Genomic DNA, 17,951 nt, shown 5'->3' with positions numbered 1-17,951 from the left:
TCCTGTCACCTTGTTTATCCTTTTATGGGAGTCCTGCGCTGTACCTCTGCAGATTCTCAACGCTGTCCTTGTAGTGGGAAGATCCACTCGTGTGTAGGAGACCAAGATCTATGTCTCCTTCTCTGGGAGCAGAAGTCTGGAAAATTACCTCTACTCTGCCATTTTTTCCCCTCTTAGCAGTTGATGTTTTCATAAAGTTATATATCTTATGTCAAGAAGCAATAAATATTGGGTTTACATTTCTCTAAGTTAGTATTTCCTTCCCATGGTCTCTTTGGTGTGTCCTTTCCCCTTCTATTGAAATACCTGAAGCACTGGTAGCACTGAGCTGACAAGAAGTGGGACACGCCCATTGCCATTAGGCCAAATACACCCAACTGTCTTCCAGATGCTCAGGCCACTGACCACCTCTGTTAGCACCACACTTGTATTTTGTATTTGAAAGACGACATTATTCTGTGTTTGTATGTCCTTAGGAAACCCTGACAATGAGAGACCATTATGGCTATCAGAAATATGAGTGAGAAAAGTGTTTTTGTGGAAGTGAGTCATGTGTTTATTCTAAAGAGACTCATACAGGACTCTCCTTGATTTTATCCACCTTATCATCGTTTGCTGTGGCTTTAGCTGTCCTGCACTAGGTGTTTGTGTTCTTACTTCATTCAGTGCTTCAGTCATTTGTTTCAGTTTTTAGTGTGTTTTCAGCACAACCTGTTTTTCCTATCAATCTTTCTTCTTTTGCCTCTTTTTGTGTCACCTACTATTCCTCATGACAACTGCGTGTCTTTCGAAGTTTAGTTTAAGGCTAACTCGCAAGTAAATGTGGTAAAGCTGTCATGAGTTCAGCTCTGCCATTAGAAACTGTGTGATCTTGGGCTGTTTCACAAAATCTCTCTGAGCATCCAAGTCTTTACCTGTAAGTATTATCTCAGGGATGACTTATCTTACCTAATTTTTAAGAGACTTCTATAGAATACAGGAACCTATTTGATCTTGGAACAAAACAGTGATCAAGTTGTAGTAATTTTCAATTTTCCAGGTGCTGACAATGAGAATGAGGGAGATGATTATACCTAATTATAGTAAAATTGCAATGATAAGTGTGTTTATCTGTGGTATTCAGCTAAAAGAAACAATGATGATATAGCACCTCATGTATTTTCCTGGATAGAGCTAGAACCCATTCTACTAGGTGAAGTATTCCAAGAATGGAAAAATAAGCATCCCATGTACTCACCAGCAAATTGGTTTCACTGATCAACACTTAAGTGCACACATAGGAATAACATTTATGCCTGTCAGGCAGGTGGGAGGGGGGAGGCGGGGATGGGTATACACATACATAATGAGTGCGATGAGCGTCCTCTGAGGGATGGACAGGCTTGAAGCTCTGACTTGAGGGGGGAGGGGAGGCTAAGACAATATATGTAACCTTAACATTTGTACCCCTAAAACATGCTGAAATAAAAAACAAAAAAGAGGAAGATTCTTAGCCAGGTAGAGGACTGCCTTTGAGCTTAATGGGTAGAAAAATAAAAGTGGAAATAATGTTTGTACCAGCACTGAGTTATAAGTTTGTTTTGCCCCTCAGTACACTACAAAATTTCACTGAAGCAATTTTTCTGTTATTTTCTACCAGGCACCATTGGAGATTGGAAAAATGACATGACCGTCAAGCAGAATGAAAGATTTGACAAGATTTTCCAAAAGCAGATGAAAGACTTTCCATTGCAGTTCATCTGGGATGTAAATGAAACACAGAATTAAGATCAACACACAGAATGTCAAGAAAACACCTTCAGCAGGAAATAAATTAAATCTTACACTTAAATCTTTGACTCTCTGAACCACATTGAAAAATCTCACTCATTAATGTATATTAATTGCTTTATATTTTTGCCATGAGGAGAGTGTCTCATGTCCAGGGATTCCTCCTTTTCTGATCCACTGAGGATTACTCATAACTTTTTGGCATATAATCATGGAGAGCTGTACTCTTTACTTTTACATTTACTTATAGACTGATTATGATCTTCCTGACATATTCAGAATTTTAATTTTATAGAAAAACATGAGTCAAACATTCATTTCAGGGTTTGTATGGTTTATGTTTTACTTTGGTGGACTGTTATCTGAAATGTATTTAGGTATTCATGGATCATATCTAATTTTATTTGGATATTATTCCAATGGTGTAAAAACAGTAGTCAATTTTTTCTTCTTACAGATAACAAGTTGATGCAGCATCATTTATTGAATTGTCCACCATTTTCTTACTGCTTAAAATAGATGTTATTATATTTCATAAAATTGTGAGTAAATAAGTTGACTCTGTATACATAGCTCTGCTTTGATTTCTTTTATCAAAACCATGGCAAATAAATATCTGAAATAATGTTATGAATTCTCATATAGAATTCTGTTGGATATTTTTTCCCATTCTCTACATTGTCTGTTTTCTCTCAGGATAGTTTCCTTGTCTGTACAGAAGCTTTTTATTTTGATCAGGTCCCATTTTTTTAGTTTTATTTTGTTATTGTTGCTGTAAGTGCCTTTGCGGTCATTCTTCTTCATAAATTCTTTTCCTAGGCCAATGTCTATAAGAGTTTTTCCAACATTTTCTTCTAGAAGTCTTATAATTTCATTCCTTAAGTTTAAGGATGTTGTCATCTCTGAGTTGATTTAAGGCTTTAAGCCATTTTGAATTGATTTTTGTACATGGTGGGAAATAAGGGTCTACTTTTATTGATCTGTATAAGGTTAGCCAGTATTGCCAACACGATATAATGAAGAAACTCTCCCTTCCCCAATGTATGTTTCTGACACCTTTGTGAAACATTAAGTTCACTATAGATGTGTGGATTTATTTTCAGGTCCCTATTCTGTTCCCTTGGTCAATGTTTCTGTTTATGTCAATCACATGCCGTTTTTATTACTACAGCTCTATGGTAAAATTTGAAGTCAGATAATGTGATTCCTCCAGCTTTGCTTGTTTAGCTCGGGATTTCTTTGATTATTCTGGATCTTTTGTGGTTTCATATAAATTTTAGGATCATGTTTTCTATTTCTGTGTAGAATGTCATTGGTATTTTAATGAGGCTTGCATTGTATTTGTAGATTGCTTTGGGTAGTATGGACATTTGAAGAACATTGATTCTTTCAATCCATGAACATAGAACATCTTTCCATTTTTGTCTTTCCTCTTCAAATTCTTTCATCAATGTTTCCCAATTTTCATTACAGAGATTTTTCATTTTTTTGGTTATGTGTACTCCTAGGTATTTTATTTGTAGCTATTGTAAAGTTGATTACATTCTTGGTTTCTTTTTCAGATTAATCACTGTTGGTATATAGAAATGCTAGAAATTTTTGTGTGTTGATTTGTATCCTTCAAATTTACTGAATTTGTTTAGCAGTTCTAGTAGGTTTCCAGTGGATTCTTTAGGTTTCTCTAGACATAAGATCATATCATCTGCAGACAAGATATTTTGACTCCTTCTTTTCCAATTTGGATGATCTTTCTTTGTTTTGTCTTACAGTACTATGTTGCATAACAGTGGTGTACATGGGCATCCTCATCTTGTTCTATATCTTAGAGGAGGGACTTTCAGGTTCTCCCTATTCAGTATAAAACTAGCTGTCATCTTTCATAGATGTCTTTTGTAGTATTGAGGTAGTTTTGCTATGCACTGGTTTTTGGAGAATTTTTATCATGAAGTGGGGCTGAATTTAATTGAATGTTTTGTCAGTATCAATTGAACTGATCATATGGTTTTTGGCCATATATTCTATTGATATGATGTAACACATTGATTTGTGTAATTTGTAATATCCTTACATCTCTGGGATGAATCCCATTTAATCATGATGAAAAGTTTTTTTTAACATGTTCTTGAATTTTATTTGCTAGTATTTTGTTGAGAATTGTTTCCTCTATGGTCATCAGGGATGTTGGCCTACAATTTTATTGTTTTGTTGTGTCTTTGGTTTTGGTATCTGGGTGGTATAGGCCTTGTAGAATGAGTTTGAAAGTTTCCCTTCTCCTTCATTTTTTTTGAATAGTTTAGGTAAAACTGGTATTAGTGTTTCCTTGAATGCTTGGTAGGATTCATCAGTGAAGCTATTGGGTCTTGGGTTTTTCTTTGATGGGAGACTTCTATTCTTCCTTCTATCTCATTACTGGTTATTGGTTTATTTAGGTTTTTTATTCTTTCCTGGTTCAATCTTTGTACGTTGTATGTATCTAGGAATGTATCCATTTCTTCTAGGTTTTTCAATTTATTGGCATACAGACAGTTGCTCATAGTAGATTGTAGTGCTCCTTTGAATTTCTGCCATGTCAGTTTCATGTCTTCTTTTTCATCTCTGATTTTATTTATTTATGTCTTCAGAAATTTTTCTTGATTAGTCTGGCTAAAGTTATGTCTATTCTGTTTATGTTTTCAAAAAATCATCTTTTTGTTTCTTGGACCATTTATGTTGTTTTATTAATTCTAATATCTATTTCTTCTTCAATGTTATTTATTTATTTATTTTTCTACTAGTTATGAACTTTGTATGCCTTTGTTTTTCTACTCCTTTCAGAAGATGCATCAGTAAGTTGATCACTTGAAGATATTCTACTTTTTTATGTAGGCTCTTACTGCTATAAACTTTCCTCTAAATATTACTCTTGCTTTATTCCATAGGTCTTGATATGTTGTGTTTTCATTTTCCTTTGTTTAGAGAAATTTTTACATTTCCTTTCTAATTTCTTTGTTAACTCACTATTAATTCAGTAGAATTCTGTTTAACTTCCATGCGTTTGTATATATTGCAATGATCCTCTTGAAATTGCTGACTAGTTTTATTCTATCATGGTAAGAGAAGATAGTTGGTATGATTTCAATTTTTTTGACTGTTTATGAAGTTGTTTTCTTGCCTACCACAGGGTCTATGCTTGAGAATGATCCATGAGCTGAGGACAAGAGCAAGAATTCTGCAGCTATTGGAAGGAGAGTTTTGTAAATATTCATTAGGTCTACTTGCACTATCATTAAGGTTATGTCCAATGTTTAAATATTGACTAGCTTTCTGGAAGATCTTTGGAAACCTGAAAGTAGAGTACTGAGGTCTCCAATGATTATTGTATTGGGGTCTACCTCTCTAACTCTAATAATATTTGTTTTGTATATCTGGATACTCTAGTGTTGGGTGCCTATATATTTAGAATGGTATATCCACTTGCTAAATTGATCCCATTTTCAGCATATACTGACCATATTTGCCTCTTTTTACAGCTCTTATCTAGAAATCTATTTTATCTGGGAGAAGAATAGCTATTCCTGCTCATTTTTTGTTTCCCTTTGCATAGAATATCTTCTTCCATCTCTTTATTTTCAGTCTATATATGTCATTATAGGTGAGTGTGTTCCTTTTAGACAATTATAGTTCACTCTTTTTTTTTCAATTAGCCACTCTGTGTTTTGATTGGATTATTTAGTCTAGTAACATTTAATGTGATTACTGATAGGTATGGACTTACTACTGCCATTTTGTTATTTGATTTCTTGTTATGTTCATTTCATTCTTCTTTCCTTCCTTTCTTTCTTTATTAAATGTAATATTCTCTGGTTGTGTGATTTTGTTTTTGTGTTTCATGGTTGGTATCTGTTGAGGATTTTTGATTTGATATTACCACAAGTCTTCCAAGAATCATTTTATAACTGATTATTTTAAACATAAGCCAACAGTGTTTACAAACAAATAACCAAGAAAAGACAATTTTAACAAAAATTCGACCCTTTAACTTCATTCCTCCATTTTTAACTTGTTATTCTTTCTATCCATCTCTTTTTGTACTATCTATTCTCAAAAAGTCATTCTTTTTAATTGGTTTATTTTTCAGTCTTTCTACTCAAGATACAAGTGGTTTATATACCACACATAGCAATATTCTGTATTTGTGTCCTCACTGTTACTATTGAGTTGTATACTTTCAGAAGATTGTTTACTGTTCACTGTTTACTGTTACCTTTTCTTGCTGGTTGAAGAACTCCTTTTGGCATTTCTTGTACAACAGGTCTGGTGTTAATTAAATCTCTCAGCCTTTGTCTGGGAAAGTCTTTATTTAGAGTTTAAGTCTGAAGGATATTTGCAGGATATAATATTCTAGGGTTAAAATATTTTCCTCAACATGTTGAATATGTCATACCCCTCTCTCCTGGCCTAATAAGTGTTCCACTGAGAAGTCAGTTGCCAGATGTATTGCAATTCCTTTCTATGTTAATTCTTTTTGTTTTTCGTTGCATCTCTTAGGACGTCTTCTTTATCCATGACTTCCTGGAAGCTTGATTATTAAGTGGCTTGAGGTAGCCCTGTTTGGATTCAATCTGCTTTGTGTTAGATGATCATCTTCATCCTGAATGTTGATATCTTTCTTTAGGTTTGGAAAATTCTCATTCATTATTTCTTTTTTTTTTGAAGGATATGAATATTTATTAAGAATGTGTAGCATGCAAGACATATTACATGTGAAATGTCTAACTCAGAATTTTTTAAATTTTTTTTTATTTATTTCATCATATTATGGAGGTACAAATATTGTTAGGGTTACAAATATTGCCCCTGCCCTCTCCCTCCCCTCAGTGTGTCCAATCCCTCGGTGGTGTGCATCACACATGTTATAGAAGCATACACCCCTTTCCTCCTCCCCCATACCGCCTGCCCACCACCCAATAAAAAGTTTTGTTTTGATTTTTTTTTGACATTTTGGTTACATTGTATATCTTTGCCCCTCCCTAAGAAGGGTTAGAGTTATGCCCTTCCTTTCCAAAATACTTGCCACCTCCCTGAGATCGGGTCCCCCCCTCCCGAATCCCTGGTGAGCATCGCCACCATTTGAAAACCATAGTTTTAATCAGTCAGTACCAATTTGATGGCGAGTAGATGTAGGGCCCATTTTCCATGTCTTGTGTCGGCCTCACTTTGGATAACGGGCTTAAGCTTAATCCAGGATAACATAAACGGTGCTAGCTCACAGTCATTTCTTAGTATTGAGTGATATTCCATTGTGAGGATATACCACATTTTAATTATCCACTCATGAATTGATGGGCTCTTGGGTTGCTTCCATGACTGTGAAATAGTGAATTGTGCTGCTATAAACATTTGGGTGCAGATGTCTTTATAATAGAATGTCTTATGCTCTTTTGGGTAGATGCCCAACAATGCTATTGCGGGTCGAATGGTATTTCTATTTCTAGCTGTTTGAAGTATCTCCAAATTCTTTTCCACAAAGTTTGCACTAATTTGCAGTCCCACCAGCAGTGTAGGAGTGTTCCTGTCTCTCTGCATCCTTGCCAGCATTTGTTGTTTTGGGATTTCTTGATATAGGCCATTCTTACTGGGGTTAGGTGGTATCTCATTGTGGTTTTGATTTGCATTTCTCTAATAATTACAGAAGTTGAACATTTCTTTATATGTTTGCATGCCATTATTCTGTCTTCTTTGGAGAAGTTTCTTTTCATTTCTGTCGCCCATTTATTGATGGGATTGTTTGATTTTTTCTTGTTAATTCTTTTAAGTTCTAGATAGATTCATGTTATTAGACCTTTATCAGAGGTGTAGAGAGCAAATATTTTCTCCCACTCTGTGGGTTGTCTATTTGCTCTAATGATCATTTCCTTGGCTGTGCAGAAACTTTTTAATTTGATCAGATCCCATTTGTTTATTTTTGATGCTGCAGTCATTGCCTTGGGGGTCTTACTCAAAAATTCTTTGCCTAGGCCAATGTCTGTAGGGTTTTCCCAACACCTTCTTCTAGGATTCTTAAGGTTTCATGCCTTAAGTTTAAGTCTGTTATCCATCTCGATTGAATTTTTATGAGAAGTGAAAGGTAGGGATCCTGATTTGCTCTTCTGCATGTAGCTAGCCAGTTTTTCCAGCACCATTTATTGAAGAGAGATTCTTTTCCCCAATGTATATTTTTTGTTAGTTTTATCAAAGATTAGATTACCGTATACTGATGGTTTCATCTCTGGTATCTCAGATCTATTCCAGATATCTATGCTTCTGTTCTTATGCCAATACCAGGCTGATTTAACTATTATTGCTTTATAGTATAGCTTGAGGTCGGGAAGACTGATGTCTCCCAGTTTGTTCTTTTTATTTAAGATTGCTTTGGCTATACGAGGTTTTTCTGGTTCCATACGAAGTGAAGAATTATTTTTTCTAGATCTGTAAAGAATGCTGATGGTATTTTGATGGGGATTGCATTGATTCTGCAGAACACTTTAGGTAATATTGACATTTTAACTATATTGATTCTACCAATCCATGAACAAGGTAGATATTTTCATCTGTTTAAATCTTCTGCAATTTCTTTTTTTAGTGTTTCATAGTTCTCCTTGTATAAATCTTTTGTATCTTTCATTAGGTATACTCCTAGATATTTAATTTTCTTTGGCGCTATAGTAAAGGATATTGAGTTTTTGATTTGAGTTTCTGCTTGATGGTTCTTGGCATATATGAATGCTTCTGACTTGTGTATATTGATTTTATAACCTGAAACTTTACCAAATTCCGTTATCAAGTCTAGGAGTCTCTTGGAAGAGTCCATGGGGTTTTCTAGGTATAATATCTTATCATCGCCAAAGAGAGAGAGTTTGATTTCATCTGCCCCCACTTGGATGCCCTTAATACCCCTCTCCTGTCTGATTGCTATCGCTAGGACTTCAAGTACTATGTTGAATAGGAGAGGAGATAGTGGGCCTCTTTGTCTAGTTCCGGATCGAAGGGGGAAATATTTCAATTTTTCTCCATTTAGAATGATATTATGGTTTGTCATAGATGGATTTAATAAGTTTAAGGTATGAGCCATCTATGCCTATTTTGTTAAGAGTTTTTTTTTTTCAGCATATTATGGGGGTACAGATTTTAAGGTTTCAAAAATGCCCATTTCCCCCCTGTTAAGAGTTTTTATCATAAAGGTGTGTTGGATTTTGTCAAATGCTTTTTCTGCATCTATTGACAGAATCATATGGTCTTTGTTTTTGATTTTATTTATGAAGTGAATTGTATTTATAGACTTGCGTATGTTGAACCATCCTTGCATCTCTGGAATAAAGCCCACCTGGTCATGGTGAATTATTTTTTTGATGTGCTGCTGAATTCTATTAGCTAAAATTTTATTTAGGATTTTTGCATCTGTATTCATGAGGGATATTGGTCTGTAATTTTCTTTTTTTGTTGTGCCCTTTCCTGGCTTTGGTATCAAGGTGATATTGGCTTCGTAGAATGAGTTAGGAAGGATACCATCCTTCTCAATGGTGTGGAATAGTTTCTGTAGTATAAGTATGAGTTCATCTTTGTATGTTTGGTAGAACTCTGAAGTGTAACCATCTGGCCCAGGACGTTTCCCTTTGGGCAGGTTTTTAATTACTGCTTCAATTTCTGAGCTTGAGATTGGTCTGTTTAGGAATTCTGTTGCCTCCTGCGTGATCTTAGGGAGGTTGTATGAATCCAAGAATTTGTCCATTTCATCTTCATTTTGTAGTTTTTGAGCATATAGTTTTTTATTATAGTCAAATATAATGTTTTGTATTTTTTTGGTATCTGTTGTGATCTCTCCATTTTCATTTCTTATTGAGTTTATTACAGTCCTTTCCCTTTGGCTCCTTGTCAATCTAGCAAGAGTGCCATCAATTTTGTTTATCTTTTCAAAAAACCAGCTTCTGCTTTTGCTGATTTTTAGTATAGTTCTCTTGTTCTCCATTTCATTCAGTTATGCTTTGATCTTTGTTATTTCTTTTCTTCTATTTGGATTGGAAATTGTTTGCTCTTCTTTTTCCAATTCCTTGAGCTTATTCATTAGGTTGTCAGTATATAAGCTTTCTGTTTTTTGGATGTGAGCATTAATTGCTATTAGTTTTCCTCTCAGGTAAGCTTTTGCTGTATCCCACAAGTTTTGGTAAGAGGTATCACCGTTATCATTTTGTTCAAAGAAATTCTCAATTTCCCTCTGAATTTTTTCCTTTACCCAATAATTTTTCAATAATAGATTGTTTAGTTTCCATGATTTTGTGAGGCGTTGAGTGTTTCTATAGGAATTGAACTGTAATTTTATACCATTATGGTCAGAGAAGATACAAGGTATAATTTCTATTTTCTTGAATTTTTTGAGATCTGACTTGCGGCCTAGGATGTGATCAATTTTGGAGTAGGATCCATGGGCTGCTGAAAAGAATGTAAATTCAAGTTTGTTTGGATGGAATGCTCTATAGAGATCTGTCAGACCTTTTTGATCAAGGGCTTTATTCAGGTCCATTATTTCTTTGCTTACTTTCTGTTTGGAGGATCTATCCAGATCATTCAATGGGGTGTTGAAGTCCCCTGCTACTATGGTAGTGTTATGTAACAAGGTGTTTATATTAGACAAGGTTTGCTTTAAGTAATTGGGTGCTACCGTATTGGGTGCGTAGATATTAAGAATTGTTAAATCTTCTTGTTGGATCTTCCCTTTCACCATTATATAATGGCCATCTTTATCCTTTTTTTACTTTTGCTATCTCAAAGCTTATATTATCTGCAAATAGTATAGCTACTCCAGCTTTCTTTTGACTTCCGTTTGACTGGATGATAGTTTTCCAACACTTGACCTTCAGCTGGTGGGCATCTTTGTGGGTTAGATGTGTTTCCTGTAGGCAGCAGATGCTTGGCTTGTGAGTTTTTATCCTCTCTGCCAGTCTATGTCTCTTCAGAGGACAGTTTAAGCTGTTTACATTTATTGAGAGGATTGAAATTGGAGGAAGATTACCATTCATATTGTTGGGTGGAATCTTGTTGCTTTGTCTTACTCTTTGGGCCATCATTTAGTTCGAGATCTAAACTTTAATTCTTTGACAATTTCACTTTGAAGAGTGTCTACTGCCCTGTTTGGTTAGAAATGCGGGTCTAAGAACTTCCTGTAGGGATGGTCTGGTCTTTGCAAATTCCTTCAGTGATTGCTTGTCTGAGAAGGACTTTATTTCTCCCTCAGAGATAAAACTTAATTTTGCCGGATAAAGAATTCTAGATTGGGCTTTGTACTGTTTTAGAAGGTTAAAGATAGGCACCCAATCCCTCCTGGCTTGTCAGGTTTCAGATGAGAAGTCAGCTGTTAGTCTGATAGGCTTACCTTTATAGGTCATTTGCTGCTTTCGTCTCGCTGCACGGAGAATTGTTTCTTTCACATTTACTTTGGTCAGCCTAAAAACCACCTGGCGAGGTGATTGTCTTTTCACATTCAGTCTTCCAGGAGTTCTGTGTACTTCTTGTATTTGGACATCAAGATTGCTGGCCAGGCCTGGCATATTTTTCTCCAGTATTCCGTGAAATAAGTTTTCCAGCCCTTGAGAATGTTCCTCTTCCCCTTCCGGAATCCCAATTAATCTGATATTTGTTTTTTTAACATAATCCCACACTTCCTGCAAACTTTGGTCTTGTTTCTGTGTTCCCTTTCTTCCTCTGATTTGTTTAGAGCATAGGCATAATCTTCAACTTCTGAGATTCTTTCTTCTGCATGGTCCATCCTGTTCTTTAGGCTTTCCACTGAATTATGGAGATCTTTGATTGTTTCCTTCATTGCCAGAATTTCTGTTTGTTTTTTCTTGATAGTGTCAGTTTCTTTGGAGAATCTTTCATGCATTTCTTGTATTGTTCTTGTGGTTTCTCTATGTTATGATTCTATTTTCTCTTCAATTCCATTCAGTTTTGTAGCAATCTATATTCAGAAATCTTCCTCTGTCAGTTTACTCATGTCATGTAAGTTGGTGTCAGATGATGGAGAATTAGTATTTTGCTTTGGAGGTGACCTTTCTCTCTGGTCCTTCATGTTTCCTGTAAAGTTTCGCTGGTTCTTTCTCATCTGGATATTTTATTGAGGATCGGAGATGCAGGGAATGGATTATGAGCTACAATCAGCTGTGCTTGAGCTGCTAGGCACCACTGAGAATCTCCATTGAGGGGTGAAGACTGCCCCTTTTTTGTTTGTCACCAGTGGAGCTTTCGTCGCTGCAGACCCCTGGGGAGGATTCACAGAGGATAGCGTTAGCCCCCTCTTACGCCCCTTCCCAGGCAGAGCTCAAGCAGCTGGGGGCTGCAGACTAGTTCTGCTGAGGGGTGGAAACTTTCTGCTCCCCGTTGGTGGGGCTTGGGCCTTTGGAAACCCTTGGGGAGGGTCCGTGGAAGATGGCTCTCACCCTGCTTTCTGTCCCTTCACCGGGAGAGTTCAAGCAGCTGGGAACCACGGACAAGATCCGCCGAGGGGTGAACACTATCCGTGCGTCCTCACGTCTGTGGGGTGTGGGACACTGGAGATTTCTGGGGAGGGTCCGCAGAGGATGGCTCTCACCCCACCTTCTGTCCCTTCACCGGGAGAGTTCAAGCGGCTGGGAACCACAAACAAGTTCTGCGGAGGGGTGAAAAATATTTGTGTGTCCTCGCGGGAGTGGGGTGTAGAATGCTGGAGACCCCTGTGGTGGGTCTGCAGAGGATGGCTCTCACTCCGACTTCTGTCCTTTCACCAGCAGAGCTCAAGTGGCTGGGAACCACGGACAAGTTCCACTGAGGGGTGAACACTATCTGCATGTCCCCGAAGGGGCAAGGCGTGAGACGCTGGAGACCCCTGTGGAGGGTCCGCAGAGTTTGGCTCTCACCCCATCTTCTGTCCCTTAACTGGGAGAGTTCAAGGGGCTGGGAACTTCAGACAAGTTCCGCTGAAGGATGAACACTATCTGCATGTCCCTGCAGGGGCGAGGCATGAGATGCTGGAGACCCCTGTGGAGGGTCCACAGAGTTTGGCTCTCACCCCACCTTTTGTCCCTTAACCAGGAGAATTCAAGGGGCTGGGAACTGCGGACAAGTTCCGCTGAAGGATGAACACTATCTGCACGTCCTCGCGGCTGCGAGGCATGAGACACTGGAGGCCCCTGGGGAGGGTCTGCAGAGTTTGGCTCTCACCCCGCCTTCTGTCCCTTAACCAGGACAGTTCAAGGGGCTGGGAACCGCAGACAAGTTCCGCCGAGGGGTGAACACTATACGCATGTCCCTGCGGCGGCGAGGTGTGACACGCTGGAGACCCCTGTAGAGGGTCCGCAGAGTTTGGCTCTCACCCCACCTTTTGTCCCTTAACTGGGAGAGTTCAAGGGGCTGGGAGCTGCGGACAAGTTCCACTGAGGGGTGAACACTATCTGCGCCTCCCCACGGTGGTGAGGCATGAGATGCTAGAGATCCCTGGGGAGGGTCTGCAGAGTTTGGATCTCACCCCACCTTCCATCCCTTCACCGGGAGAGTTCAAGCTTCTGGTAACCGTGGACAAGTTCCACCGAGGGGCGAAAGCTATCAGGGCGTACCCAGCAGCTGCGCGGCTTGTGCAGCTGGACACTCTGGGGAGGGTCCGCGGAGAATGGCTCTCACCCTGCTTCTGTCCCTTCACTGGCAAAACTTGGGAACCATGGACAAGTTCTGCCAAGGGGTGAAGAATATCGGGCCGTCCCTGGCAGTGGTGTGGCTTGTGCCGCTGGAGACTCCGGGGAGGGTCCCAGAGGATGCCTCTCACTCCCCTCTTCCACTCCCTCCTTTACAGGGCTTGGGCCGCCTCTGGAGCCCACCGGGCAACTCAGTCAAATGAGCAATCTGTCTCACTTTTCTGTCCCTTCACAAACGAGGCATAAGCTGCTGGCGTTTATAGATCTCCCAGCAAAGGCGACCCCACACCGTGCCCTGGAGATTTCAAATTACTTTCCACTCCTGCCTCCTCTCCAACCTGCCTGCCCGTCTGTGTTACTTCTTCACTCTGTCTTCAGGCACTTTCCTGCTTGCATGGGCGTGGAGGTCGGTGAAGGAGAAGTCCTTCCCTTTGGGAAGGATCACACAGCCATTTGGCTGGCCGCTGAGTGCGGCCAGCTTACACTCCAGTCTCCACAATACCACTTGGATTCTCAGAACTTCACATAAATACACTGACACACTTTATTCCTTTTCCCAGCACTGCTGCCCCTCGAAGCTTCCCTGCAATTCCATGAAGCTGATCCTGTGGGAGAACTACCCACTCGAGTGATCTAGGCCGCCTTCTTCACCCCCCACTCCAAGAACAGAGAGCAAGGAGGTCATCCCTAGTCCGCCATTTTTAACAAAGCCCCTCATTCATTATTTCTTTGAATAAATGTTCTATCTCAATCTCTTTTGCTACCTCCTGTTTAAAACCAAAAACTCTTATATTTGATTTTTGGAGGATGTTTTCTAGATTCTGTAGGTGTGCTTCATTACTTACTCTTTTTATTTTCTATCTTATATTGTGTATGTTCAAATTGCTCATCTTCAATCTCACTAAATCTTTCTTATGCTTGCTCAAGTCTGCTGAGAGGGACTTTGATGGAGTTCTCAGTTTGCCATTTGAATACTCAAGCTCTAGAATTTCTGCTTAATTTTTTTAAATTGTTCAAGCCCTTTGTTCAATTTCTCTGATAGGCTTTTAAATTCCTTCTCTATGTTGTCTTTAAGTTCACTGAGCTTCTTCAGAACAGCTATTTTACATTCGCTGTCTTGAAAGGTCACATATCTCCATCACTCCACGATTGGTCACTGGTACCTTATTTAGTTCATTTGGTAAGATCATGTCTTACTGGATGTTCTTGATATTTGTTGATGTTCATTGATGTCTGGGAATTGAATGGTTAGGTACTTATTTTAATCTTCACAATCTGGGCTTGTTTGAACACAACATTTTTAGAAGGCTTTCCAGATACTGAAATGGAAGTGAGTGCTGGGGTCTAAAGCTCAGGTCACTACAACTATATCAGCACTGGGTAATGCTGTGACTCTTGCAGTCTCCTGATGGTACCACCTTGGTGGGCTTGGGTAAGAAACAAGAGAATTCCCTGAATTACCAAACAAAGTTTCTCACTCTCTATCCTCACTATTTGTCCTGGAATACTGGAGGAGGGGAAGATTGTTGTGGGCACTCCATCATGGCCACCACAGCTAGCATGTGGCAGTTCACACCTAAGGCCAGCTCATGCTCACCCAAAGCCAGTGGTGACTGTTGCCTGGCTACCTGTTAAAAGGTGTTTGTTAAAAGCCTAAGGGCTGCTTAGTCACAGGAAGTGAATCCTCTAATGACTGCCTACTTCCCTTCAAGGTAGCATGTTTCTTTCTGGCCAAAAGCGGGTCCAGAAATGCCAAGCAGGAACTATTTCTGTACTCAGAGACTCAAGAATCTACCTGATACTTTATTTTATTGTAGCTGGGTTGCTACCCAAGTCACAAAACAGAATCCTCTGAGCTCTTTTCTTTGATTTTCTGATGCAGAAGAAGACACTCACTGAGCAATGCTGCCTGAAGTTTGGGGAGGGTTGACAGAGCCCCAGGCTTGGCCATAGCTGCTGGTCTCTCACTGGATCATGTGCCCCATAAGTCCAATGGCTCTGAGCCAGCATAGCCATAGAAATTTCCCAAGGGATGCAGCCCTTGTGATCCTATTGCCTTATATATTTAGTCCAGTCTCCAGGCTGATCTTTTTCTACCAGTGGTTTGGCTAATAGAAAGTCAGGCTTTGGGGTGGACAATTTCCCTCTACCTATGCTGGGAAAATTGTTTCCTCTGTGAGCACTGACAAAATTCTGCCCTTTTTTGTGTTCCATTCTGGCTGTGTGGGGCAGACTTCCAATGCAAAGTCCCAGAATTACTTCACTTTCCTTCCTCTGGCACATAGATTTTCTCTCCATTCTGTGACCTTGCCTGTCACTGCCAGGGATTAGGGGGTTGGTGTAGGCAATAAAAGAATGTCTTATGTGCCCTCTTTGGTGTCTCATTCCTTGATATAATGTGAAAACTGGGTAGTATAGTCACTCATGTAATTTTGCTTCTTCTGAAGGTGCTTGCTTTGATGCATAGTTATTGAATTAAGTGTTCTTGTAGAGAGACAATCTTTGGTGGTTCCTATTTGGCTGTCTTGCTCCACCCCATCTTTTCTCCTATTTGGTTAAACTTGGGATCAGGTGGTTAGGAAATGTTATGCTTTACAAAAGTAAATATTTGGCACTGTCTTTATACTAAATATGGGGTTTATAATTTTTTATGAATTCTTTCCTATAATATTAACAACATGTTTATGAGTTAGGTACTCTTTAATAAACAAAAACTCAGAAGCTTAGAGAAGTAAATTAATTTTCCCAACAGAAAATATTGAGTAAATGACAGCACCATGATTGAAAACCTACTCTTTCTGGCTCTAATGTCGAAAGATCTGTAATAATATTCTGTTAGATTTTACTTATTTATTTATTTCTTTATTTAGACAGAGTCTCACTGTCTTGCCCTGGATACTGTTACTATTACATGGTCACAGAGACATTCTCTGACCTGCCTTGCCTGACTGTGAGTCATAAGACCCTCACCTCAGAAGGGTCCTGCCCTGCATCAGGTAGAAAGGAATGTTTCACAGAAAGAATAAGAAGAATCTCAACAAATAGACCTTGCCGGGTTTCCCCACTCATTCTTTTACTATTATATCATAGCCCTTTTGCCCAACCATATTTCTCCACAGTCTATACTGTTAAACTTAAGCATAAAAATGAATAATTTCCCCTCTACTTTGGGTCTCCATTCTAAAAGATCTCATCTGGGCATGTTAAATAAATCCTTATGCCTTTCTCCAGGTAATACACCTTTTAGAGTTCATTTTCTTAGCAATCTTTAAGGTCCAAGAATAACTTTCTACATGGGTGATATGGGTAGATGAAATGAAGGTAAAAATTGTGTGTAATTATGGAGAGGGTGGGCTCATTGTCTGAAAGTAGAAATAAGAAGGAAGGAAGAGAAAACACCACTCATGAGAATGAAAATATCTATCACCTGAGAGAGTGACAAGTGAAGCATTAACTTCAATGAGAAGACACAAGTTTGTTACAGTAAATTGGTAAAGGATCACTCCCAAGAAGAGGTTGAGGATACAGAGTACTTGGTTGATAAGTGACCATGGATTTCAAAGGGATTCAGAAAGTGGGAAAGGGTAGAACACAAATTCAGCTTAGCAAGAGGGTGAAGTTCAGATTAAAAATTAATTGGTCATGATTTAAAAATGCACAGATATAGGATTTCATGACTTTGGAGTGATTGAGTATGTACTCAGTGAAAGTCATGTTCAGAGGATGCTGAGGGAAGACAGGGGTAGGATTGAAATTCGAGGTTGCTCATGATGAACAACCTGTCTGACACCAAGGGGATAAGAGGATTAGTCCTAAAGACTTCAAAGTAGAAGAGAGTGGGGTTCCTGTGAGAGTTGCGGAGAGGGAGTTTGGGAGACTGGCCAGGATCACACAGGTATGGGGCTTCTTCTTAGGGCTTACTGGTGGGTACATGTTTGCCTGAAAAAGTGGTTATTCTGGTCAGGCGTGGTGGCTCACACCTGTAATCCTAGCACTCTGGGAGGCTGACGCAGGAGGATGGCTCAAGTTCATGAGATCGAAACCAGCCTGAGCAAGAGCAAGACCCGGTTTCTAAAAATAGAAAGAAATTTACCAGACAACTAAAAATATATAGAAGAAAAATTAGCCGGGCATGGTGGCGCATGCCTGTAGTCCTAGCTACTCAGGAGGCTGAAACAGAAGTATCACTTGAGCCCAGGAGTTTGAGGTTGCTGTGAGTTAGGGTGACACCAAGGCACTAGAGTGAGACTAGAGTGAGTTAGGCTGACACCAAGGCAATAGAGTGAGACTCTGTCTCAAAAAAAAAAAAGAGGTGGGGGGTTATTCTTAGAGTGTGCAGAAATGCCGCCTTGACCTCACCTGGGAGAAGATTGGTTTTATCTAATTGTGGTAACTCTAATTTGAGGAGAACCTGCTAATGAATGGTCAATTAAAATGCAGAACTTTAAGTGCTGTTAGGTTAACATATGAGAGTTAAAACATTGAACTAAGCATTTTACTCAAGAA

The 17,951-nt window shown here is 39.1% G+C and overlaps 1 protein-coding gene across 2 annotated transcripts in view; it reads left to right on the top strand.

Annotated features, from left to right (window-relative positions):
- Window positions 1-2,383, top strand: part of LOC105870545 (amine sulfotransferase-like) — a 50,393-nt gene extending 48,010 nt beyond the window's left edge. For both annotated transcript variants that reach the window (XM_012763190.3, XM_076002728.1), the window contains exon 7: window positions 1,640-2,383. In XM_012763190.3, coding sequence (XP_012618644.1) covers window positions 1,640-1,767 — 128 coding nt within the window. In that variant the 3' untranslated portion in view covers window positions 1,768-2,383. The remainder of the gene's footprint in view (window positions 1-1,639) is intronic.
- The last annotated feature ends 15,568 nt before the right edge of the window (window positions 2,384-17,951 follow it).

Source organism: Microcebus murinus, chromosome 5, assembly GCF_040939455.1.
Source record: "Microcebus murinus isolate Inina chromosome 5, M.murinus_Inina_mat1.0, whole genome shotgun sequence".
NCBI classification, from domain to species: domain Eukaryota; kingdom Metazoa; phylum Chordata; class Mammalia; order Primates; family Cheirogaleidae; genus Microcebus; species Microcebus murinus.
The sequence above is the reverse complement of the archived record's forward strand: the minus strand, read 5'-3'. Positions and strand labels throughout refer to the sequence as shown.